The sequence below is a fragment of the Cyprinodon tularosa genome, unplaced genomic scaffold, assembly GCF_016077235.1.
Source record: "Cyprinodon tularosa strain WSP-4 unplaced genomic scaffold, ASM1607723v1 ctg234, whole genome shotgun sequence".
NCBI lineage: Eukaryota > Metazoa > Chordata > Actinopteri > Cyprinodontiformes > Cyprinodontidae > Cyprinodon > Cyprinodon tularosa.
Window position 1 is genome coordinate 607,712 of NW_024038875.1, and position 26,994 is coordinate 634,705.

General features: G+C 35.9%; 1 protein-coding gene across 2 annotated transcripts; it reads right to left on the minus strand.

The window, feature by feature from the left end:
• Nucleotides 1–188: 188 nt before the first annotated feature.
• grhl2b (grainyhead-like transcription factor 2b) lies at nucleotides 189–26,994 on the minus strand. Of its 2 annotated transcripts, XM_038287066.1 has the most exons (17): nucleotides 26,633–26,994; nucleotides 24,949–25,138; nucleotides 23,286–23,353; nucleotides 21,811–22,180; nucleotides 21,394–21,513; nucleotides 20,806–20,864; nucleotides 20,494–20,650; nucleotides 16,407–16,518; nucleotides 10,788–10,882; nucleotides 7,798–7,956; nucleotides 6,620–6,677; nucleotides 6,303–6,442; nucleotides 4,420–4,457; nucleotides 4,200–4,291; nucleotides 3,109–3,194; nucleotides 2,963–3,027; nucleotides 189–601 (listed from the first exon to the last, which is right to left on the minus strand). In XM_038287066.1, exons 1-17 carry the CDS (start codon nucleotides 26,650–26,652, stop codon nucleotides 487–489), a joined length of 1,944 nt encoding a protein of 647 aa, XP_038142994.1. In that variant the 5' UTR covers nucleotides 26,653–26,994; the 3' UTR covers nucleotides 189–486. The 2 variants fall into 2 exon arrangements, with proteins under 2 accessions (XP_038142994.1, XP_038142995.1); XM_038287067.1 differs by lacking the exon at nucleotides 21,394–21,513 and having other exon boundaries at nucleotides 26,633–26,652.

Genomic DNA, 26,994 nt, shown 5'->3' on the forward strand with positions numbered 1-26,994 from the left:
TTGGGTCAAGTGATAATGAAATATGAAACAAAATTAATAAATAATAAAACTAACAAAAAGACAAATACGACACATTATGGCATGCAAATAAGTGGCTAGGTTATACTTGAAATCAACTAAGTAAAGCCGCGACTACATACAGCACATTATTCTTTATGTGGCTGTTTCTGATCTGTTATTTGGCAAAAAAAAAAAAAAAAAAAAACCCCGTCTGTACATAATCGATTTTTACAAAGTTTATACAGTATAAAGATTCAGTAAACTGAAGTTTGTGGGTATGGAGTCCAGCATTTCTTCTAACCATCAGTTCACCAGAGTGTCCTTTATTTATCATCCTGCGTAAGAAATCAGAACTGCTTCATAGAGGTAAGTATGGGTATCATGAGAGTCGGCGCCATCTTCAAAGGCGGATTCCTCCGAAGAGCGGTTTATAGTCCAGCAAATGATCGGTTTATCCAGCAGTCTCAGAGATCTGAAGACAGACTGTCAGATCTCTGTTAGGATGATCTTGTAGGCTTCTGCACAGTTCTCGATGTTGAGGACAAAAGTGTCTTCGTTGGAGTAGTGCTCGATGATGTTGTCGTCCATGTTCACCAAGATTCTGTCCCCAAAAATATAAATAAATAATTTTATTTTCAGGTAAACTGACCTTTTAAAAAAATATTTTTATTTTATTAACATAGTTTTCAATTTTGGATGCCTTTATTTCTAAATATCTGTACACTTTATTTTGAAATCTTAATGTTATTTTTAATTACAACTTTAGTTATGTTATTGCTGTTGAAACCTTTTTGTTAAAGGTAATATTTAGAATAGCCTTTAGTTAATAGGCCTTTTGGTTTGAAAGAATATATGTACTTTATAGTGACTGCCCCGTTTTTTTATTTTTAACCTTATCTTGCTGATGCATAGAGTAGCCAAGGTTACCATGCTGATTGCTTTTTTCCTTGGCATCATGTGGCCGACACATGATGTTAAACTGGCTGAATAAAACTGGTGCTGTTAAAAATCATTGATTGGGAAAGTTATTTATTACCTTAAATAACAGCACTACTTGATGCTTGATTGTGGTGATTTTCATATTTTACAATCAACTGTTTTTTTTTTTTTTTATGTTGTTGTTTTTTGCAGCTAAGCGGTATAACCTGCATCTATGAGGCACTATTTTAATATTACTGTGCAACTTTTAATTTTTTATATTTGTGTCAGTACTGCCCTCTTTTGGTTGAGCAGTAGCTTTTACACTTTCTAATTTGTTCAAATGATACATGCTTAGCTCATTATAGCCCCAACAGTTGTAGCAAATCTGGAAGTCAAAGTAAAAGCATGTAAATAATTGGATTTGAACGACTGACTGCCTACAGTTACAAAAATTGAGCTTGGTACAGTTGTGGAAGTCAACATAGCAAGGCTTTAATGTTAGGGGTATATGGATCAGTTTAGCTCCATATTTAATCCCATGAGATTAGTAGTTTTTTTTTTTTTATTACATCATCATACTTAGTAGAAATAATACCAGACATAACATGACACATCTCCGTTTGTATTTAGACTTTCAGTACAATTCTTAGCAGGTCTAATCAACATTTAGGACCTAAATTATTCCAACCTCTGGCAGATTTTGGTTTGAAATTATTTTTAATTAAACGAAATGAGATGGGAACTGGAAAGATTAATTTTTATGTGGATACTGAAAGCAGACCTCCACACTAAAAGATGGAGGAAATGGACCTGACTATTTAGAAATAATGCTCTAATTAGTCTAATCACTTAAGCTAATCAGTAAATTGTCCCATAACAGTATGTATCTATGTCTATAGCTCTTTGAGACCAACCACCGCTTACAATTTCCGACAATGTTTTGTTCTTTTCTCAAGACTGAAAACTCAACAAAATCAGAGTATTAAAAAAAAGAACAAAAGGAGGCTGGCATCTCTCAAGACAATAAAAAAGGTTAAAGATCAAATGTATACATTTAAAAAAAATAAAAAAATGTTTATCTAAATGTTAAACAAGCTGAGATATAGAGAGCTAAGATCATTTCTATAATAATAATAATAATAATAATAATGAATTTTATTTATAACGCACTTTACATTTGACTTCAAATCTCAAAGTGCTACAAAGTGCTACATTTAAAAAAAGGGAAAATTAAAACAAGTTTAATTAAAACAAGTTTAGTTTATTGTGATGGCCACGTTGATACGAATTTTTATTAATATTAATATAACTTATAATGTAATCATTATTACTTTTATTATGATTGTAATCAATGTTACCATAATCACGATTGTCATTATTACAATCATTAGTACATTATTATTATTATTATTATTATTATTATTATAATACTGTCAATATCATAACCATTGTCACTATAACTATGATTATTACTATTATCAGGATGGTTCTTATTATCAACGGTAATTTTCAATGTCATTACCACAAATTTAAAACTGGAATTTTGTCAATATAAACAGTAATATAAATTTTCAACTCCACTTTCAGACTTAGACTCTCATTAATTAATTAATTAATTCAATCATTCATTTTCTCTATGCTCAGATAATTCCTTTTCTCTTTTTATATTTTTCCTTTTTTGTATCTAATTTTTTGGTGTAATATACACTTTCTGATAATAAAAATCAATAATGTCTAAATGTTACATTTAAATGTCTAAGCTTCATACCCCATTTTTATTAATGAGATAAAGTTTTCAACAGGCTATCTGCATGTCTCCACTTGTTTCATGATGATTTGTTCTGTGTAATTGAGCTCCAAGTCTTTAAGGGTGGAAGGCCTCTTTGCCAATTCCCTAATCTTGGCTCAGGCTGCAACACTTCACAGCGGTAATATTACGTCTAATCATAAGAAACATGTTAGCAAAATAAAAACGTTACCTTAAACCTTAATCAATAAGAGGTGTGAATCATTTTGGACCGAACTAAAAGTCTTAGCTTACCCTTTTTTACTCTTCTTGTACACCTTGGCTATCCTCTCTGTGGGTACGCCATACTTCTCTGATATCTGTTGAAGTAAAAAAAAGGTAAATATATCCATAAAAGATGCGCTTTATTTGACAGATGTGGACAGAAAGAGAACACTCACAGCCTCCATCAGTCCTCTGAGGGTCGGAGACTTCAGCATCAGAGCATCAAACACTTCATCTGTCTCCTTTCTGACATACAGCAACACTGCAGAGAGGTAGAAAACGCCTTTAGTTCAGAAACTGAAATAGGTTCATGCAACCTGAGTGATGATGTCAAAGTAAATAGAATGTTTGATCTTTTTCATAAAGTTTGAAAAATATAAAAGTTGTCTTCTCTGCACCATAAGGGTAGCATCACAAATAACGAGCTGTTATTTTGGCTTTTTCTTGCTTAGTTATTGATTGAGCTGGACTCTCTGGAACAAACAGTGCTTGCAGAGGATTCCTATTGTTTTGCTCTAAGGATCACATTTTATTCTCTTGGAGCTGAGGAGAAAAAATAGCTTCGTTCCTCTTGGGAAGATGTCGCTGTTGTAACTTTGCGGTAAAAAAGTTTTTTTTTTTTTTTTGACAGGAGATGTTTTTGAATAAATAATCTAATAATTTTGTATTACTTGCCAAAAGGGATTAAAACAGACTGTTTATGGCCTAACTAGATGTATGTAGTGCAACAAATGACTTCAATCCAATTTATAGAGACTTAAAAAGAAAAGCACTGGCAAAAATGGCATACATACTTGGCTGATATGTTTATCAGACTATCTTAAAGACGTGGTTTGTATCAGTATCTAGTTTTGTGACAATATACATAACTCTGGGACCTTTAGTTGGTTTTTTTATTTGCTAAGTGCTGGGCACTGGTCTTTTTTCTGTAAAAAAAATGGGAAAACTACTGCCAAATATAAACAAACAAACAAAAAGAAAGCAGATTATCTATTGCTTCAGTTTGATTGGTTAAAACAAATAACCCAACCAAAACAACCCGTTTGTAGATTAAATAAACCTCTTTTCTTTAACATCTTTCATGGCTGTAAATATGAAAGAAACAAAAGCTGAAATGGGAGGAAGAGGGAATTTAAATATTTAATTATTTATCTTTCCCCACTTAAAATTCCTCCTCTAGACTTTATATCCTTACCGTTTTTATTACAGTTTTCCTGCACGCTGCAGGAACCCTGTTAGAACGAAGCATGAGGAGAGATTCTGGTACCTCTTTTGTGCGTCTCCTCCCGGATCTGTTTGTGCGGTGACGGGCAAAGGTCTTCATCAGATGACCTGTACATCCTCTTCACCAACACAGTGCTTAAAAGAAAACCCAAAGGTGCGACTGTGAGGACCATTTGCTCTGGTTGCTATGAGACTTGCAATGAATTCTTAATCATTTGTATGACCTGATACGAATAAATCATTTCCTGTTGATGCACACTCACCCTTCTTTGTCGATCTCTTCTGTGTTGAAGGTAAACACCTAAACACAAAATACAGAATAAATCAGAGATGAGCTGAAAGTTTCAGGTCAGATATATACCGTAACAGCACATTTGTGTTAAATGCAGCTGTTATATATCTGTTTGTTATATATCTGTTTGTCAAAATTATTGAATACTTTCCATAGAAATGATTATATTTTGCTGCCAAATAGCCAGAATATGTTATGTAAAGACATTTAAGTGGGCTTCACATTTCCCCACGAGAACTGGATTTTTTAAACTTTACTGCTTTCAAAAAAAAAAATTCATCGGTTTTATTAAATGTTTTACCAGGTTATCTTAAATTTTCATTCATAGCATTTAGATTTTATGTGATAGATCAATGGTTTTTTTAGATTTTAGATTTAGTCTCTTACAGTGGACATGCACCTACAATGACAATTTCAGACCCCTCCATGATTTTTAAGAGGGAGAACTTGTATTATAGCAGGGTGTTTAAATACTTATTTTCCTCACTGTATGTCTTAAAGCTGTAAGGTATTACGTTGTGTTTTTTGGTCCACAAATGATGGAATGACACAATAGTTTAGTTAGCTTCTGATTTAGGGGTAATAAGCCTCTTTACAGTCCTTTCTCTGTCATCAGGACTGACTTCTCAAACCAGTCTTTCAAACTTTAAAGACTTTTTTTTTTTTTTACAATTAATTTAAATTCTACTATTTTTATTGTTTTGAAAAGTCAGATGGCATTAATCCTATATATGTTTTTGAATCCCGAAATATGAGAACAAAAAAAGGGAAATCAGTGTCAGTTGTCATTGTAAACCAAACAAACGAGACACAGATGACTAAAATGTTAAAATCAAGGTCTGAGGATCAAGGATGTCAGCCATAGAAAAAAATGGTTATGATGCCAACGTTGAAATGAAAGGATTCGTCAGAGCTCTGGCATTGCCAGATCCTATTAAGAAGAGCTGAGAAATGATTTCTTCAATGTTCTATTTCTCAGATTCAAAAAGAAGGAAACAAAAAAGAAGCAAAAAAAGGGTGAACACTGGTCAAGCTTTTTGGTGCCGACTTATGGAAGAGGCTCAGAGGCCACACAGTTTGCTGCTTTCCTTCATGATCAAGTTTTTATTAGTGGATCTGGCAACCAGCTAGTAAACAATACAGAATGAGAGAGTCATAGGGGTAGTGTGCCCCCTATTGGCCGGGAGGAGTTAAAAATCATGGTAATCCAGCCTGTCTTTTAGAAAATGGAAGGTTCCTCTCAGTGCTTCTGAGTTTAAATTTGTTTTTCCAAATATTTAAAAAGATTAAACAAGTACAAATCAGAAAAATGTGGCAGGCTATGGTATCCAGTACAACTTAGAAACAAGTTGTATCCAAACAAGTGTGCACAACACCACTGAAGATGGGCATGCGGGTTACAGAGGGGGGTGGAGCTATATTATCTTTGATTAGAAAAAAATGATTTTCAAGCATCTTGAAATGTTCCTACTCTGGGACCCAGCTTCAAAAGTTATTGTTTTCTTCTAAAACAACAGATTCATTTGGACGAACAAGCTAAACGCAAAAATAAAATAAAAATCTATGCTGGTACTCCTTGTCTGTGTGTGGATGGGGAACTTAGTTGGACAGAATTTTATTTAAGCATTACATATTTTTATTTGAAAGCAGTTTTTAAAAAAAATGTGTTTCTCTTACTTTACTGTTTGCCATTACTTAGTGGGGTTCTGTCTTTTGGTTATAACATGAAAAAATATGTAGAAGTTCTGAAAAGCATAGTAAAAACCTGAACCACTTTAAAATATCATTAGATTTCCAAACTTATATTTTTAGTCAGGTTATTGGTTAAAAGGTTCTGATTGACAGGATGCCTACCTGTCCAGCTCTCTGCAGGTTACCAAAGTGAACATCAGGGATGAAAAGTACTGGTTGGGCTTCCAAGTCAGTTATGGTCTTAAAGAAGGTGACTTCAGACTTTTTAGGAATGTTTATTACACCGACGCCACCGTCTTTCCCTGAACAAAGGAACGATTCATTTAGCTTTCTTTATTTACTATTAAAACCACAAAAAAACAAACATATTTATTGCTGTAAATAAAAAATATTCTCCAATAGACTTTAAAAAATAAACAAAATAAAAGTTACTTTTGATTTATTTTTTGTTTGACTTCCCTATTGTAAATATCTCAAACCTTTGGATTTCTTGCGCAGTAATTTTCTTTCTTCATCCCGGATTTTTCTCTCAGCTCCCTGGAGGAAAAAAAATAAAATCAGATCATTTAAACATCCTAGCCAAAAAAAAAAAAAAAAATGGGTAAAATTTAAGGGCAAAGAGTGTGTGGCATGTTGATAATTCCCAAATTTGCTTTGGCCACTAGAGGGGGGGCTGGTGTAAGGATTCAGCTTCTTTTCCTGCAGCTAAATCTGAAAAAGTTTTTCTCTAATCCAGCCTAAAAAATCAAGCAAATTGATTATATTCGGAGCCCTAAAACACAGACAAACTCTAAACTTAACTGATCAGGACAACCTTCGTTTTAGTTCACAGCAAAAAATGAATGAACCACTTTATTCTTTTTTATCACCATGAATATATGACCTAACTGGAGACATGGACATAAGAACTGAGAAATGCAACCCTCCTCATCTGAAGGAAAAGTTTTATAATAACACCTGACATCTAAGTGGATCACAAAGAATTTCTATGGGGAATTTAACCTTTCCTGAAATCAGGCCTGAAAGGAAGAAATCCGCCTCCTGATAGTCAAAGCCTGAGGTAAATTAATGCAAAACCTGCATAACAGATGTTGCTTTGAAACTGTGAAAAACTATTTGCACACTGAATACATATAGACTGTTTACATTGATTAAAAGTTTTTAATTTTTCACCATGAGGGTCCATGAAAAACAAATGAACATCAGCCCTGTGTGCACATCTGCCCCACATTACCTCCTTACTTCTTACGCATCTGCAAAATCTGTAAAAAGAAATCTGAACGAAATTCTTTTTTTAGATGATTAAAGTAATGAGGGACTCTAAATTAATAATCCATGATAGTCTGTAAACCTGGGAAAGAAATATTACACCACACCAGGATTGTCTTGTCATGGTCACAGCATTGAAATAAGGTAATTATGTTTTGTTATCTATATATTTAAGAATAACCTACAAACAGCATAAACATAAACAGCTGGAAGTGTATACCCAAATTGATACATTAAACCTGATGCTTAGAATTAAAAAAAAATAAAATTATTCAGAGCGATTATGCCGCCACCATGAAATCTGAAAGCATATGATGGCTTTCTACTCATTTTACTATGAAAACCAATGAATTTGGTACTGTGTGTTTACAGCGTTGTGATTGGTCACCTTGTCACAGAAGACCTTGATCTGCGAGTACGCCCTTTGGAGCGGCTTGTTGCTACGGTTGTTGTAGCTGTACGTGTCAATCTGGATCATCAGAGGAAGGCCCTTCACCCCTTTCTGAGATGAGAAATCTGTGCTTAGACAGTTAACGGTGATGAAGATCTGAAGAGAGAAGAAGAAGATGAGATGATCCAGTGCTTTCAGATTAAACACTCATAGAAAACCTACTTTGAATGAGGATAAATCAGAAACATTCACGATTTAAACCGTGATCAGTTCTAGTCTGACTGTTGAGTGTCTCATCTTTATTCCCCAGAGCTTTACAAAGAATCCTATCAACTCATCTAGGTTTTGCTTCTCAGGAATCTTATCAGATAAAAATCAAAACATGATAACTGCAAATGTTGTGGCCCCTGTGTAGTACTTTATATCGTCAAGTACTGAACCTCTCTTCCCTTCAGCCTCATCATCCAAGCCAATCTTTGGATTTTGCTCTAATATGAGATAAACTTCAAGCTGATGGATCAGTTTTTAGATTAATAGCCTTTTAAGTTATAGTTTTGTTTTACCCCTTTAAAAAAAAAAAAATCCCAACCATTTCTTTAAAGTACAGGACAATTTTCTCAAGAGGCAGAAAATTACCTTATGCATTTGAAGTTTTCAGATTCTCTTTTGGATTTATAAGTGAACTTTAACTGGGTCCCATTAGCTCAGAAATATTTACTTTAAACCAGAGGTTCCCAAAGTAGTGATCGGACCCCTCTGCGTGTTGGGGGACACCAAATGTGTGGTCGTGAGACGGTTTTCACAGTCCATGAAATGAATAAATGTACCATGAAATAAGTTGAATAAATAAATACATATATATCTTATATTATTATGTAATATTTAAATCAATACTTTATATTGATTAAAATATTATAGTAAATATGCAATTGAACTATGAAAAGCACAATAAATAAGTCTATGTACAATTCAAAGAATGGTAGAAAGTGGGGTGTCGCTATAATTTTAGGAGTCAAAGGCTGAAAACTCGGGAAGCCTCGATCTGAACTGTTCGCTTAACCTCTGGCCATATGTTTAAGAAGGTTATTCCACAGAATCTAAAGTTTTTTTTTTAAAGCCTCTACTTATCTGCATAGCATGATGCTGCCACCACTACCTTTCAAAATAGGCATGGTGATGGATTCTCCAACCTGAGCTGTGGGTCTCAGCAGCTCCTCCAGAGCTACCAGTGGCCCATTGGGTCTTTCAGTTCAGGTGGAGAAGCAGCAGCCCTTCACGTTTGTCATAACCCTTCCACTTGTGTGACGTAAAACATTTCTGGAAAACAATGTTTCCTTTTCTTTAGACTTCACTATTATGTGTTTTTTTCCGGTGTTGTGAGAACACCATAAACTGTCAGATAGGCTTACGCTTAGTTTCTATATGACCAAAATTAATTCTGAGTCACAATATAAAGCACAGCCAATGTTTTCTAAGGTTTTAAACATGAAAACTACTAAACTACTAAAGTACCTTATATTCAATTAATATTGACTTATTTGGTTTTAGCTTTAGATGCTCCTTCTCTCAGCATCCTGGAAACTTCAATCATGTCTGGACATTTTTTACATCCAAGAAACAACAGTATAAGCAAAGCTGATTTATTTTTTTTAAGTTAAAATAAACATGTTTTTGCTGGTCACTACACTGCTGCAAAAATTCAATGGGAATAATTCTTTGTATGCAATGTATGCCGATCTGACAGCGTATCCAGCCTATCCCCAATTCCAGAAAAAACACATCATTGTCTGTTGTTTTGATGTAAATAAATAAGCCAAAGTACCAAGGGTATACGTACCACTACAAGGCTCTGTTACTTCATCAACAAGTACCAACAGCAATTTGTTTGGGGTAAAAATCACCAATACGTGCATTGAGGAATTCATGATGATGACATTTCGCTTTGACTAAAAATACTATGATGAGTTCATGCTTTGAATTGTTGAATGCTACACAACGTTTGAGGGAGTTTTTCTGTCCACAGTCTTTGCATGCATGCTCAGCGTGAGGGTTTGTTGAAAAGGTAATAATTCAATGATTTAACTGTCCACTTTGGGTACATGCTTGTTCAGAAGAAATTGCTTCAAGTGAATCCTTTGATGCAATCAGGGTTTCTTCAGACAGACAACTTTTAAAAAGTTGGACTAATCAGGTAGACTTGACTGCAGCATCTTATAACCAGGATTAAATTAATATTAAAGCTGATTTAATATTTGTCTGTATGACTGGATTGTTATATATATATGTTTAGTGAGAAAAGGTAAGTCAGTAAGGGATCTTTGCTTTGATTTTTTTTTCCAAGCCTCTTTTGTCTACCTGCTTTTGCAATAAAAAGGTCTCTTGACACACAACATGCAAACAAACCAAACGCACACACCGAATCGCTCAGAAATGAGGGCAAAACAAACAAGAGAGGGTGGGGACAGGCACTGGTGTGTGTTGGCTCTCGGGGGCACTCTGAAGTTTAAACACTGACGGGGCTGCATTTAAGGAGTGGTCACAAAGGAGTGGGCTTCACAGACACAAAGAGAACAAACAGAGCAAAAGTACGCGGCTCTGCCCATCGGTTTTATGACACACAGCTGAAAACATGCCCGCTAAAGGGAAGATACTGCTTTCCCAGTCGAAATCTTGACTGATTGCAGCATCATGGGATTTAATTTGAAATATTACAGTAAGCTTGTAAGTGTTTGTGGTGTCTAAGGGTCAGACGGTTGCATCATTTAAATAAAAAAACGGTTAATATGTGAAATGAGAGCATTTGTTTGCCAACATCTGAATCAGCACAATAAAAAAAAAACCTGTTTAGCTGCTTTTTCCTATCCACAACACACCTCCAGTGAGAGTAAATAGAGTACACTGGTTTCTGGGAAAATCACTATGACATTTAATTCCTGCGCGCAAAACAAAAAAAAGAAGAAAAAAACTGTAACGTTAGTCGTCTGTACCTTGGCCTCTTCGTTCACGTCCCAGGTGAAGGAAATGGCATTGTAGGCGATTTCTTCGATATTCCCGATTGTGTTGAAGCTCTCTTTGTAATCAGCTGTTAAAAAGAAAAAAAAAAAAATTTTTTTTTTTCTACATGTCAATTCTACACTCAAACATTAAAATATTCTTAGGTCTCACTTAAAAAAAAAACACAAATTGGTCCATAAAAGCAAAATCTGGTAGCATTTGTTAAGATAAGCAATCACCTGGCACACTTCAGTTTTAGATCATAAAGCCTTATCTGTAAGAGTAAACAGACCGTGGCTTCAAAGGGCCTAAGAGGAAGCAAACAAAGGCCAGTAAATTGGCAGGGGGGTGGGCTAATATAAAAGGGCTAATTTTAAGGTGAACTCTGACACAAGCATTCAAGGTAAAAATTGGGATCATGATAGGAATGTTCTTTGGCCAAGCACCAATCTTAACATTCAGAAGGAAAACAATAAACCACTAAATAAATAAGAATCTATATAAAATACAAATTATTTTGTTGTTTTTTTCCTTATTAGAAGCCTTATAGAAAACTCAGTCTATCTATAAGACAATTAAAGACATAAAGGCCTCTATACTCACTATGTCTTTGCTATAGCTCACTGTGGCTGTGTACAAAGGCTGCACCAGTTCACTTATTATTATGTTGGCTTATTATATTTTATTTATGTTTTATACTTATTTATTTCCCCTCTGTTTTTAATATACCTCAAAGTTTTGTATATCTACCATGATAAAATCACAGGACCAGAGGTATGAAATAAGCATGTCTGCAATGAGTGAACAAGGAAGTAAAAAAGCAAAGTATCTCCCAATGGAGGTGTAAAAAAATAATGGAAAAATCCTGGATCAAGTGTGTAAAGGAAGCAAAAAAAAAGTTAAGAAGCCTAGAGAGATAAGACCATACTAGCGCTCAGAATACAAATAAAAATGTTGGTGTTCACTGAGGAACGGAGCTAAAGCTGCTAAAGCTGACATCCAAAAAGATGCGTTACATACAACATTTACATCTGCTGAATTAAATAAGCACTATCAGAACAAACGTTTGCCGAATATTGCTTTATTATAACATGAACATATGGTTTTTGGTGCTATTTTTATAGACTTAGAATGTGACTGATTCCCTTTAAAGGGCTCACAGAATGCAAAACCGAGTTTACATTGTCATAGATGAATAACGTACAGAGAAGTTCAAACCCCATTGACACTTTCTTTCTCTGCAAATCTCACAATTCTTAATTTCCACCATAAAACGGGGTGAATCTAAACGAAGCACCGAATTGATCTAAGGTCTGACATACAGTCTAGCCCACTGGTTTACGGCCCACAAACGTATATAGAGGTAAATGTAAGACACCAGTTTAGCTGTTTACCTTACAGTTGGGTTTACTTCTACAAGAATTACAAAGTAGGCAGTTTCTCTATTGAAAATGAGTCAGAAACACGGGCGTAAATGCAGCGTTCCAGGCTGCACGGAGAAAGGGGACATTTTTCACAGACTTCCCAAGGATCCGAAGACTGGACAGGCATGGATTATTTTTGTTTATCAGAAGATCCCTGCAAAGTTTGATGCTCAGCTGTTTATTTGCTCTAAGCGTTTTACCAAAGACAGCTTTCAAAATCTTGAACAGTTCAAAACAGGATTTGCTAAACTTCTTTTACTGGAATGAGGGGCTGTTCTGGCCATCACAACAGCAAGTTGCTGGGCCACTGACTGGACTAGACCTGACCGAACCTGACCTGGTGACGGTATGCTTCCCCCGGCTTGCCTTACCGTGCTTCCCCCCGCCTACCCGGTGGAAGCACGGTAAGGCATGGTTACTGACAGATGGCCACCGTTGTCCAGGCTACCATCACCGGGTCGGGTTCAGTCGCTCTGTCCCCCCGCCCCAGCTCCTTGTTTCAACTACGTGCTGCACCGCAGTCGACCAAAACGATTTTGAAATTACCCCCAGATATTTTTTTTTATATGAAAAGTAGGACATGTATGGAAAAAAGAGGACGTCTGGTCACCCTACCATATCAACAATTTTGAAATTTCAGTGAGTGAGTGCTTGTTGCTATGATGTGTCTTTGCTCAGCAGCTTCGCTCGTTGTAAACCAACCAATCACCACAGAGCTCATCTAAATATTCATGAGAATACCATAAAAGGAAGAAAACCTGTCGTTTCATTCTGAGGCTTATAACCAGGTCTGCATTAGGGCTCATAGAGCAGCAAATATGCCATTTTCAGCTCAACCAAAGTTACACCCTATTCAGAGACCTTGAGGACCAGCACCAAAAATCCTATAGAATCATTCTACGTTCTAGTAAAGCTAGCTAGCTAGCTTATCCTGAGCCTATGATAAAATATAACTCTGGAAAAGTAAGATAGTATCTTATGTAGAGCTGAAAGTATTATTCTAAGTAAGGTAGCAAAATTGTTCATTCTCCAAATGTCCATTATCCTAACCGCCATCACATCAACATTTCCTGGTCTCTGAGCAGGTGCACAAAGCAGCAGGGCAGGCTGCAACATGCTTTTCTAGAACCCCCCCCTCCAGTAAATAACATCATTCAAATGAGCCGTTCTCTAAAAAAGCCCAGAGGGAAGATACACTCTGTCCAAACTCTTCAAAAACTCTGCTCCTATTCATACCAGGACTTCATTTTACCGCCTGCTAGGTCTCATTTTTTACAGTGCTTTCAGACACAGCTGGTCGCTTAGCAAAAAATGTTTGTAAAACCTAGCGTGAAACTATGTGCAGATATGTTCCTGCAGGCGCATCTGTTGATACAATGGAAAACTATTTAAGCCCTCTGGGTTGAACTGTTGATGTGCCCAATTTTCTTCCTGTATTTTACACATGAACATGAAAACAGAGTAATTACACTTGCAAACATAAAGAACGCCAAAGGGATTTGTTATAAAGAAAGAGATTACACTTCCTCATAGCAGTCACTCTGATGAATATGTGGATGTAACTCAGAAAGCTGCTAAGGTGCAGCTTACATGCTGTAATTGAACAATGCCATTAAAGCTGAAAGCCCATCTGCTGAGTCTGTCCATGAATCATTTTAAAATACAACTAATTTCCCTTTACTGCTCAAAAATGGTCATGACCAAATCTGAGTCAGTAACGTTTTAGTTCTCTAAAGATCACACAGGGAGAATATAGGGCTACAACTAAGGATTATTGTTAATCAATAACACTCACATTTTTTTTTTCATTTAATTAGATAATAATTTGATAGAAAATGGTGCTTTATATGAAATTTGCTACATAATTTGGAATCTGATGAGAATGTAAAACTATGCCACAAAAGCATATAATAATATAATATAAATTATAAATAGAGCTGATTTACTGACAAATTATTTGTTTTTATCTTAGATGCACACTTTTTATTTACTTTCTGCAGCTTTGACCTATTTACTCTTCCGATTTGGTTGTTATTTTAGCAAATGGCTGGTTTCAGTCTGTAAACTGCAGTTAACAGTTATTCGATTACTGTCAGTTGAAAATCATGTCTATAATCAATTAAACACAACTTATCTGATTTGTTTAGCTCCATTTGAGCTAGCATTCAGCTCTTCGGCATCTTTATTTTTCAAAATATATTTTGATAACTACAAAATATACTTTGATGATTGTGTTTTTGTTATTTTGTTATTTTTTGAATGTCCAAGTTTGCAAGCTTTATTTTGTCCTTACATTGTACAATCACAGAAAATCGGCCGAGATTTAGACATTTGACTAGAACTCTTCCTGTTCATCCAACCATCAACTTCTTGCTTTTCTCACATTGTGTGCCTTTCATCATCTTTACAGCCATTTTCATTCATTCAGAATGAGACTCCAATTCAATAAAGAAGCGTGATGCATGACCCAGAAGTGATTAAAAGTTGTGTATCAGACCAAAAAACTTAATTTACTGTTGGATTTGAATGGCCGTCTCTCCTTATGGATTTCTTCTTCTCTTATAGTACCAAATTTAGATTCTTAAAATAATCTTAAATTTCTACATATTCTTCCAAACTTTACCAAAGGGAATCTATCAGATTGTGTGTTTTTTTGTTTTTTTGCATGAATACTGTGTAACTGGCAAATAATAGCTTTCAGATAACCTGTGTAAGTTCCGTATTGACTTTTAATGTTTCCTACAACTCCACTTAGATAAAGATCAAACAATCAATATTTTGTGAGCAATTCTATAAACTCTAACATGCCTACAGTTTAGCATCTTGCGACAGTAAAGTCAGCTAATCACCAAAAACAATCAAGAAATTTGGCAATTCATGACGTAACTCATAGCTGTAGACATCCCTATCTATATCCATTATTTTACTCTTCTGTAAAAGGGCTTTGAATGTTCCAGAAGACATAAAGATGCGTGTGAATTGAAGACTGATTGTGACTCATCTTGGTTGGTGTAAACATAAGAATTAAGATGAAAATCTACACTTAGGAAAAAAAAAAACTTTCAACAGACCAAGACCAGTTGAGGTAACAGTGTGGCTAGCATTCCTCTCCCTGTCCCAACAAGCTGCATAGAGGTGTGTATGCCTGTTTGTGTGCATCTAGACCCAAAGGCTCTCACATACTTCTGAATCTTTGCTTGCATAGCAGGCCCCAGCTTGTTGAACAAACTGCCTCGGAGCCTGTCACATGCACCCAACAAGGCATAGAAAGACGGTTAAAATTCAAATGCACCTAAAGAGCTCAAAGGGAAAGCAAATGTCACAGTGTGGGGACTGAGAGCCATTCGGATCGGTACGTGTACACCTGTGGGAAAGGCTGAGAAAAAGAAAGTCTGGCTTGTCACTTTTGGAATAGATGAGCTTTGAGATCAATCAGCCAGGAAATGTTGGAGAGATTAAAGGATTTATGTTAGAGGTGTCCCTGCAACACCTTCATATTAAAACAGTCTCAGGTGTGTGTGTGTGTGTGTGTGTGTGTGTGTGTGTGTGTGTGTGTGTGCGTGTGCCCCTCTGTGCAGGTAAGCCAGATCTGCTGTCAGATAGTTGCTGAGCAAAGACAAGTAATCATGACCAAATTAACGTGTCACATCGCCACTCTGTGCTTTTAGAATCAGCACAGGACGATGATGGAGTGAGCTAATGCGGTGTCTCCCCAATCCTATATGTTGCTGCACACTGCCAGTCAGCTGGCTGACAGTATGTTTCAACACTCCTCCCATTCTTATATCAGAGATATTTTGGCTGTTTAGACTTTGTATTGTTGTGTTGCTCTATAATAGAGAGTTCAAATCAAACGTGAAACCAGTGAAAAACTTTAGGATGCGTCAGTTTCCGTTTTTGATGTTTCTGCTGCTAAAAATCACCTGATGCACGACAGCATTGCACAGGAGCTACGGCTGAAGCTACCTAAATTTGATGTTTCATCTTTAGAAATGTAAGAATAGGTGTTCTGTTTCTCCTCCAGATTAAAGCAATTAGATGCATGTAGTTTATTTTTATACTGTGAGTCATATTTCTACTGAGAGTTATATCATGAGACCCTCATTGTGGCCTTTACCTATCCCAGGGTATCACTGAGTCGTGTGACAATTCAACAAATCAAAGAAAGCCAGCAGGAGGAAGTCTTACCGATGTCCAGAACTCGCTGTTTGGCTGTGTGCTGTCGTGAGTGCCAGTACTTCCAGTATTTAAGCTGCTCGTCCCGGTTCTTGTCCTCACTAAACACCACCATGATAACGCTCTGAGAAAGACAGGAAAACATCTGAAGGGATGAGAACTTGGAGATAATGGCAGGATTTGGTTGTTACTCATGACATTACAACATCTTGGTGCATCACTGAAGCTTTATGAGTCAGGCTTAATGACAAGTAAAAAGGCTTGTTGGAATAAAACATTGTTTAGCTACATGAGTATAATAAAACCCAGTTTAATGTGCTGTTCACACATGACGGTTTATTTGAACCTGCTCCAAAATGTTAATTAAAGGTTACAACCTTACTCTAATGTCAAATTGTCATTCAAAAGACTTCCAAACTATGTATTACCGATCAAATGATTGACTGATAATTAGACAGGTGTCATATTATAGTTTATTTACATCACTCAACATAAAGTGGTAGCAGTCGATCTTTGTTCACAGGTAGCTTTTTAAACTTTGGCTACACTACTGGTGTAGTTTCAAAAGGAACTATATGTGCTGGACCACATGATTTTCCATCTAGAGTCCATGCTAGGCTAACAATATTAGGTTAAATGTTTAAAAGTTATCAGATGGAAACGAGCAGACTTAGAGAAGAGAGTAGGGCCAGAGGCTACTCAATAACTCAAAAAGATGATTAATTTTAGTCTTTTATCTCAGAATTCGGATTTAATCTTAAATCTTAGAATTATTGTCATAGAATTATAACTACTTGTAATATTCCTACTTTATGGAAGTAATAGCCCTGGGCTTTGGCTATACAGAACTAAGTAAGTGAACTTTTAATAAGATTATGTTCTGAGAATAAAGTCAGAATTTCAATATTGAATTGAGGATCCTAAAATTTAAATCAGAATAAAGTCTTGATTCTTAGAGTAAAGACAGAATTCTGAGATTAAAGTCAGAATTCTGAGATAAGAAGTAGAATTTTGATATTAAATTTAGAATCCTAATATTTAAATAAGAATAACGTCTTAATTCTTTGATTAAAGTCAGAATTCTGAGATTAAATTAATAAATATTAAACATTTCCCCAGAGTGGGGAGATCTGTGCTTAAAAGTGGCAACAAAGATAGAGTACAGTGCTATAAAAAAGACAGTTAAACTGTACATCAAAAGATAAAAACACACCTCAGAAAGAAAAAAAAACTGTGGAGGTAATAATAAAATAACATAATCAGATTTAAAAGAGACAATCAGGGGCTGGTTTGAAGAAAGATGGAAGAACTAAGTGAATAAACTGGTTAGAGAGAAACACATCTATAGACAGTAAAAAAAAACTGTGCAAAAAGTCATAAACATCTGTACAGATAAAGGCATCACGACAAAAGCACACATTCAGCAGATTAAAAACAGCAAAAATATAATATAATATAATATAATATAATATGATATAATATGATATAATATAATATAATATAATATAATATAATATAATATAATATAATATAATATAATATAATATAATATAATATAATAGCAAACATGATAAAACTACTGTTCTTGTTCAGTAAATAGAAATTGTGCAACTAATTATTGTAAAAAAAAATTAGGCAATGGGTAAATAAAAAAAAATTATCAGTTAATTATCGGTTTATTTTTGGAAAATTTTTTTCCCCGCCTAATTACTCCTTGCACTTCTATTGTCCAGATAAAGGGCCGGATTTATCAAGATCCAATTTTGCGTGCAGTAATTTGCGCTCGCAAAGTGGAATTTTGCGCGAGGGGCTGAACCATGGTTTGCGGGTGATTTAACAAGAGCGATTGCGTAACTGGTGGCAGGCGCAAAACTGTTGGAGACGCCCTATTTAAATGATGGTTTTGCGCGTTTTGTGGTTTGCGGCAAAGTAGTTTGTAGTTTGTGCAAACTAGTGCATTAAGAAATTTTAATCTTACAGTGACACCACCCCTTCCAAAAAAAGAAATATATATATATATATATAAACTTTGGCAACCTTTATTCCCTAAGGTGGTATGTGGCTGAATTTCTACTTCACCGCAGTAAGAAAAAAACACACAAACAAAAATAAAACAGGTGTTTTTTATCGGCCTGTAGAAAAATGCACATACCAAATGGCTCACAAGAAGTGACTGTGGATAAGATGACTGCATTGGCATGTTGCTCCACAGGCGCAGGGTGTCGGGGTTCTCCGGTAGGGCGTCAGGGCGACATGGCATTTAGAACGTCGGACAGCACTTCTGAAAAACGAGATTGGGAGATCCCAGATGCAAAAAAGTGCAATGTTGCAAGGAGTTTCGTGATATCTGGTATTGCGTGGGTCCTCCTTGTGGCTGGCTCCAAATCCATTCGGAGTTCCCCCAACAGCTCCAAAATGGCAATGCTGGATAAACGATATGTTTTGATGATCGTTTCCTCGTTCATTCCAAAAATATTCACACGGAGTGAAAAAATGCGTTCTCTGCGTCTCCTTGCTTCATTTCGATTTCTCCTTCTTGCGACAATAACCGCTGCCATGTGTGCGCAATTACGCATACAGACCATTTGCACCTTCTTTTGAAACGTGTTAAATATAGAGTCAGATACCGTTAGCAAAATTGCTTTCAGGTTTGATAAATCACTTTGCGAGTGCTAAATTAATATATTTACATGTTATCCTCCCACAAGACGCACTTTTGCGTGTAAACGCCCTATATTGAATATTCATTGCAGAAAAAGTACTAAATGGATAAGAGACGCTATTTAGCACGTTTTAAAGACCAAATCCTTTTAGCACGCTGTTGATAGATCAGTTTGTACATTTTTTTGCGTGCGCAGTGAAATAGCTCACGTTTTAATACACGCAAACCTTTGATAAATCCGGCCCAAAGTCTTGTTAAGATGTATATTCAAAACTTATGCGCTCATTGGTAGAAAGGTTTATTTTATAATGCCTTCTATTTACTCTCCATTCTTAGTTTTGTTTGATTTGTTAATTATTTCTTCTTTTTGTTTAAATCGTGTAAATGGAGGAAGGCAAGCTAATATTGGCAAAAAGTATCAGGGATCAGTTAGACTGATTTCAAAATAATCTGTTTTAGCCTTAAAAAGCCTTATTTTCTGCTTATCAGCATCTTTAAAAGAGGAACAGGTAGATTTCAGAAAATTTGAGTATCGCAAAAACATTCTATATCTTTTGTAACTCATTTTAGAGAAGAATCTCATATGGAGTAAATGATACAGATCAGTTACATACTGTATAGCGGCAAATATTTCTAGTCTTTAGTTCTTGCAATTTTGATGATTATAACTTACAGAAATTAGAAGACCCGAATTTAGTATTTCAGAAAATTTGAACATTGTAAAGAACTCAGCCAAATCCTAATCACTAGATTAATTCTAAACACTTGCAACATTTTCCTGAGCTTCTGGATGGTCTCAGCCTGTATCAACACAGTAAACATCATGGGGAAGACGGATGACTGGACAGATGTCCAGAAGACATCCTCCATGTGGAGAGTAAGACACAAAATGTCACTGATAAAGAATTTTTATATTCATAGAAGTTGAGTGGGGAAAAAAAGCTAATGGAGAAAAGGTACACAAGCAACAGGACGAACCACAACCATTAAAAATAAAATCAACGTGACAGACGAACCCCGGATGACAAATGAAAATGGAAAATGTTTTTAACAAATCTTTTGCAGATTTTTTACTCAACATGTACTAAATCTATATTGCATATGAAATTCATTTTCTGAAATATTTGGCAAAAAAAACAATTTAAAATATTCCTTTTTTAAAGATGATTCTGTAGAATGAAGACAACTGGCTGCTGTAGGAGAGAAGATGAAAACAGCAAAGCTTTATAAGCGACATTAAAGGAAGCAGCTTGCAGATGTTTGCATATTCAAACAAGAAGAGCAAGCGAACGGTAACTATTTAATAAAGCAAGCAGAATAAGACTAGTAACAAAAAAAAAATTAGCTAATGTCAATCAATTCAAGTATGAAAGATATTTCTTGCCATTTGTAAAAAGCGGGATAGTGACCAAATGAGGATTGAGACATGAGACTCACCCGGACTTTGCTAATAGGGTGACGGAGGCGCTTGTTGGCGCTGAGCTCACTGAGCGTCACAGCGTAAAACTGGCCTTTGTTTAGGTAAGTCATGGGTCCCTCGCCTTGTTTCTGGCGTAGCGAGCGTGTGGCATCCAACGTATACTGAAAGCTGCCTCTGCATACAAAGACATATGAGATTAGACATTAAAAAAGGGTCTGATGCTAATCCATGCATGCCTTTATGGATCACCATCAGTCGGACAGGTTTAAAGCTTGGTCACTTTACTTATAAGCTCATCCGTTCTGCAATAGGAGACTGCAGGGACTTACACTCCCTCCTGGTGAAATAAGAAGTCATCTGTAGCGAGAGAGGAAGGTGAGTGGTACTTCTGTTTGAAAATACAGACGAAAAACAGAAAAGCACAGAGAAAGAGGAAATTAGTGGTGAAAAAAGTTCATTCAGCCTGAGAGGAACTCATCAAACAATGCAGCAAATGAACTAAACACTCAAACCCCTTAGCAGATGTTTTTGTACTAAAAACAGATAAATTCGTTAACTGTTAAAATCTGCATATACAGTTTACTCTGCAAAACATTAGCATTTCATTTTTATGTATATTGGTCTGCATTGGATACATTTAGCTAATGCATTTCCTCTTCTGTGACGTTCATTATCTGTATTGTTATCTGTGAGTTATTGGAAACCTGAACACTGTCTATTTATCCATAACAGATTCCCATCTTTACATATATTATAGTTTGACAGCCAAGTTTTGGGATTAAAATAAATTGTACCACCATCAGATTACACATTATTACTGCTAAAGCAGGATGATTGGGTTTTTTTCCTGTGTTACTGTCCGTTATCAGGTGGTACTACGATGCAAAAAGTTCACAAGTTTTTTTGTTTGTTTTTACCTTTTCTACAGTTTGAAGCCGTTTTATTGCAGGGGAAAGTAGTGGAGCGGGTGGAGTGTTCTCCAGCTGTTTGGAACAGAGGGTAGCAAAGAGCTTCCCCTCCCCCACCTGTTTCTGGCCCTTACACAAAAGACAAATTCAGCTGTTTGAAGATGATTACAGCCACGGAAAAAAATTGTGGCTCCTATGATGCTAGGACTGCTTTAAAATTATATCTTCAACAAAGTATATATATCAACCTATTTTGAAAGATTCATAATACATTAGGAAAGGAAAATTTCACTGTTTTTTATGCTAATACAAATATCCAGTAAAACTGACATTTTTATTCTGGATTATTAAAACAAGAAAAATCTCAGTCTGCCGTATTCCTAGTATCTTCATTTTATAAATCTCTATATTTCTTTTCTGTCTCACCCCGTCTGTCTCCTCCTCATAGGGGCTGTCAGGTGGACTCTGCTGGTCCTCCTTCACGTAGGGGCTGACGGTGGCCACCTCGTACTGACTCTGCTCGTAGACCACCCGCTCCTCTCCTTCCACCCTGTAGTGGAGCGGGGGTCCTGTCATGAAGACGGGAGCGTACACTTCAGCTTTGACTATGGCTACGGCCGGCGGGGGGGCTCCGTCCAGTGGGGTCTCCCCTGTTGAGTTGCACAGCTGCTCCCTTTTGGGCTCCTGGTGATCGGTGCTGAGTGACAGATTCACCGGGACGGTTTTAAGGACCTGGACCCGGTTGTCCACTGACTCCACCTCGTTTTGGTTGGTAGAGTTGTTTGGCAGTACTGACCTAAAAATAAAAATAAAACATACCAAATTATAGTTTTAAAACGGTTATAAGTGAGCTAAATCTTCTCTGTTGTATATACCAATTCACAGTATCGTAAAAAGCCCTCTGATCAATTTTTCCTTCTGGGACAAAACAATAAGCTCCTCACACCCATGAATAAAAAAATGTTGGATATATTTTTATCTTCTTCTGTTCTTTATTTAAATCCTTTGGTTACTGCTTCATATGGATTGCTTCATATGTGAGACACTAACAGCATCTTGGCCGTGGAAGCTTCTCCCTTATCCTCCTGATGTAGGAACGATGTCTAAGACCAAACAGGACCTTTGTCTGAGTGTTTTTTTTTTATGTATTTGCAAACTGTTAACTGGCTCTTTTATGTCGCCTTCAGGGTTAATGGCTTCTTCCAATCTGAGTGGCCTCCCAGCCCATGTCTCCACAAAACTCATTCCATCTCTGAAGTCTATTGCTTATGTTCTTGGAGATCTACACACATTTTGCACCAAAATGTGCCCTAGAATATAGAACCTGTCTCATTCCATGTATGGGAAGATGGTAGGACATTCCTAAGAAGAAGTGTGTTGCTTTAAAATCCACCACTGTGACTCACTTTGATTCATCTCTGAGATAAAGAGAACTTGACATTAAGAACCAAGCTTTTTAAAATGCATAGCAATTTAAAAAGTAAAATAACCTCTGTGTAACTATACTTATTGGGATGAAAATTTTAGATTTTTACATGGCTTTAAAACATCTGGTGTCACCTGTGAATATTTTATCTGTTGACAGTATAAGCATTCAATGTCATTTTTTATTTATTTCTGTTTGAGTTGCTTTAGATTAATCTCAGAACAAGTGGAGATGAAAAATCATCTTTCAGGGTTTAAAGTGAAATGAGACTCATTGATCTGAAACTTTTTCTCTCGTGCTATTATGTTTGACTCTAAACATTAAGATCTGGTTGTATTGGTTCTTAGATGAACAGATAAGAGTGTTTATAACACTGTTGTAGCAGTTGTCCTGTTACCTATATAATAATAACTCCATGATTTGACAGAAAATAAAGCAAAAATGGTAAGATGTTGTCAAAGGTAAACTCACAAACCTCTTCTCTGGGTCTTCTGGAATTTCAGCAACTTTGGGAATTGCCAAAACTCTCTTTTCTTTGGGCACCTGAGAGGAGGCGAAAATGGAAGAATAGTCAACAAAACAGCAGATCATATTCCAGGAAGTTAAACTTAGCTGCCTGAATCAAATTGATCCCAGAGCGATAACAGCTTATGCCATTTATTTTAGGGCTACAACTAACGATTATTTTGCTAATTGATTTTTTTCTATTAATAATCAGATAGCCAAAGGTTTCTTAAAGAAGATGTCTTGCTAAATTAAACCAGGGGAAACTAAAACTTTTCCACTTGAGGATATTTAGAATGAGCATTTGACATACACAAAAAGATTTAAATCTAAACGTAAATAAAAAATGTTTACATTCAGCCATAGGCAAGCTTTAGAGTCTCTATACTCCAGATAAAGCCATAACTAAATTAGTTGACAATTATTTCAATAATCGATTCCAAAAGGGCCAACGTCATGGCATTTTTAACTAATCCAAACTGTATTGTATTATAACTAGGAATGGTAGGCCACTCAATTTATACCAGTCTAAACGACTGGATTACATTTGTTTGGTGTGATTTAATAAACCTGTATGTGTTGTAAATTACCTTGGAATGGTGCTGTAAAAAAAATAAAATCGAAACTAAGTTAGATGTAGTTAAAAGGTGATTAGGTTTATTAGAAACAACCCCCCAAAAAACAACCACTTTAGGAAACACTTTGGTAAAGAATAAACTTTATTAGGGTAGTCTCCATTAACCATTAAATTAACTAAATTTGCCAAATGGATACACTGCAATTTTGAAAAATTTTCAACAAATAGTTTTTACGTTTCGATGGGGGAGGCTTTTTTGGTGATATCGAAATTCTCAGATTACACTAAACTACAATAGAAAATATTTTTTAAAATCACACAATCCACGTGATCTGCAGCTGGACCTTACTGCCTTGTAAAAAGACAAAGAAGAAAACGAGAAGTGGATGAAGAATAATGGCGCGGCAAATTTAGATTTGTGATTTATTTCTGCGACTTTGAGCAGGATGTGCGCGATGAGCACTATAGCTGTGGGTGAAATGTGGAGATTTTTCAAGTGAGTGCTTAAATCTGCATTTGCCACGTTGTTCTCTGGAGTTATCACTTAAACAAGCATATTCATGTTAATTTTTACTGCGTTTCTCTTTAATGGAAATACCGTGAAAATGATTGTGAAAATGTGCATTTCAGAAATGCAACTAATGAACGTGTGTTGGTGAAGCATGGCAAAATATAAATCATACACGTTGTTCTGCAGGACATTTCTCTCTGCTAAAAGAGAGCTGTTACTCTACACTGTAGCAGCATTCTTGCTCCAGAATGTGAAAAAAATGTACAATAATTAACTTTCTGCAACTGCATTTATAATTCTTTATTAATTGGAATTAATCCGACTGTATTTAATTTCATTTGGAACAGACTGGAACCTGGAAAAGAACCAGACTATTTGCTGGAGAATACTGGAGAAAATTGGGCTGATTTTTAATGTTTAAAATTCTATATTAATGTAGATGTGAAGTTCTTTGAGATGGTATTTGTTGGCAGACTCAAATAAATAAATAAATCCCACATATGATATGCCTGAGGGGCATCCACCATCCCCCACTGAGACCTGTACCTTGTAGTAGTCGTACAGCAGACCTAAGGCGTTGGCACTGTCCTCGTCTCCATTGATGCTCATCATAGCCTTGGTGGCGGCCGTCAGCGGGTTCTCCAGGTATGACCTCCACGCCTCATCTTCACTGGTGTAGGCGCGCCTCACGGCGGGGAAAGAGCTCTCATTGGGAACAACCACCACCAAACGCTTACTGAAAGGTAAAATAAACAAAGCCTTTCAATTCTTATTGATTCACTGAAATCTATCTGCTGCTTTTAACTCCTTTTTAGTTTTAAAAAAAAGTCTTTATCTCAAATGATGTATTTCAAAAGGATTCAAAGATTAACCGATAATCTATAGCTGTCAGTTGGGTGTGTGTGTGCGTATGTATATGTTTGTCTTGCAGCTCTTTAGTCCCACTTAAGTGCAGATCACAGACTAGTTAAACACACAAGGTGTTGCCACAACATATCTCTGGCCTCAGCCAATCAGAGGATAAAGTTCAGTGTGTGTCAACTTGAACTTGTACGATAAACAACCCCCCCCCCCTTACACTTTCATTATTTTAATGCATATAGATGCAACACAAATAAAAAAGAATCAATGGTTTAAAAATGTTCCAGAAACTGGAACTGGGAATTATCAACAAGAAACAATTGTTAAACAACTTTAATATAACTTTATCGTGTAAGAAATTATAAAGTACATTGAAGAATCACCCTTTCACACATTTTTTTTCTAAAAATAGACCCAAAATCCATTTTTTTTAACTAGTATTAAAATGCATCTATTTTTCCCCCCAATGACATAATTTGATTCCCACATAACAGTTAAACATTTAAACATATTTAGCTCTGCTGAATCTTTGCTGCAACTATGAAACACTTTGTGTGCAAAACAGTGAGAGACACCTGCTATCACCACTGAAAACTTATAGTATGATGAAAATAAAAATGGTTTAAATGATTTATATTTCATGTATTAAAAAAAGGACTTGTGTAATTTAAAAAAGAATGAATGCAAAAAACGTACAAAAAAAAGAAACGTAAACAGATGAGGTCTCGAACCTGAAAGATGTTTATAGTATTGTTATTACGATTATTGATATTAACATCATAAATAGGCGCACTTAAAGGTAAACAGTGAGTTATTTCTCTTTTAAATGAAATCTGAATTAGAGTTTACATGTGTTCAGTCCAAAATTAACAATTAAGTAACTTCATCATTAACAGTTTATGAATAAAAAACAAGAAAGTTCTCATTTAAAAAATATCTAATAAATATTCTAATAGAGATATTCTCGGAAGTTGAGGATTTTTTTAAATATTTGTTATAAATATACAAATATTTATATATATATATATATATAATATATATATATATATATATATATATATATATATATATATATATATATATATATATATATATATATATATATATATATATATATATAAATAAAAACTGTAAAAAAAATGGCGAATTCTCCTGTAATCAAATCCATGGGGCGCAAAAAAAATACAAAACCCCCGCTCCAAGAACTGAACACGTCAGAAAATAAATAAAATAAAAATCCACGGGTGATGTCTGAGCCGTGAGTGGGTGCTTTATGTCGCCCCACGGCCAACAAAGGCAGATCTAGAAAACAAGTGTCTCCCTCCGTCCAGGACCATCTAAGCTCCTCTCCTCCGACTCGATCACTTACTTGTCTGTCTCCTGTGACATATTTTTGCTTCCTCTACGGTTCTTCCTTGTGAAACTGGACTTTCAAGTTGGAGCAGGTAGCAGAGTGAGTTTGCCAGAAGTTGGGCTACAGGTAAGTCGACTTTTCTCGCCCCGCGCGCGTCTTTCCTCCCTGCCCCTCTCCTCTCCTGTCCGGGACGGTCTCTCCCCTCCCCGCTCCTGTCCTCTATCTACCTGGCAGGTGAAAAGCCCTTCCCACCTCAACTCCAACAGCTTTGTTTTGTCTCTTCTTCACTTTGTGTAGAGTGCAGGGCAAACATCGACAAACATCCTGCTGCCATGCGCTCTAATATTTGCCTTTTAATGTCCGCTTTAGGTGAAATT

Coding starts and splice junctions, on each gene's coding strand:
- grhl2b (XM_038287066.1), bottom strand. CDS start 26,652: ATGTCACAGGAGACAGACAA. Junction 21,514..21,810: donor ATGAGGAGGAGACAGACGGG/GTGAGACAGAAA, acceptor CTTTTGTGTAAG/GGCCAGAAACAGGTGGGGGA. Junction 6,678..7,797: donor TCAAGGTCTTCTGTGACAAG/GTGACCAATCAC, acceptor TTTTTCCTCCAG/GGAGCTGAGAGAAAAATCCG.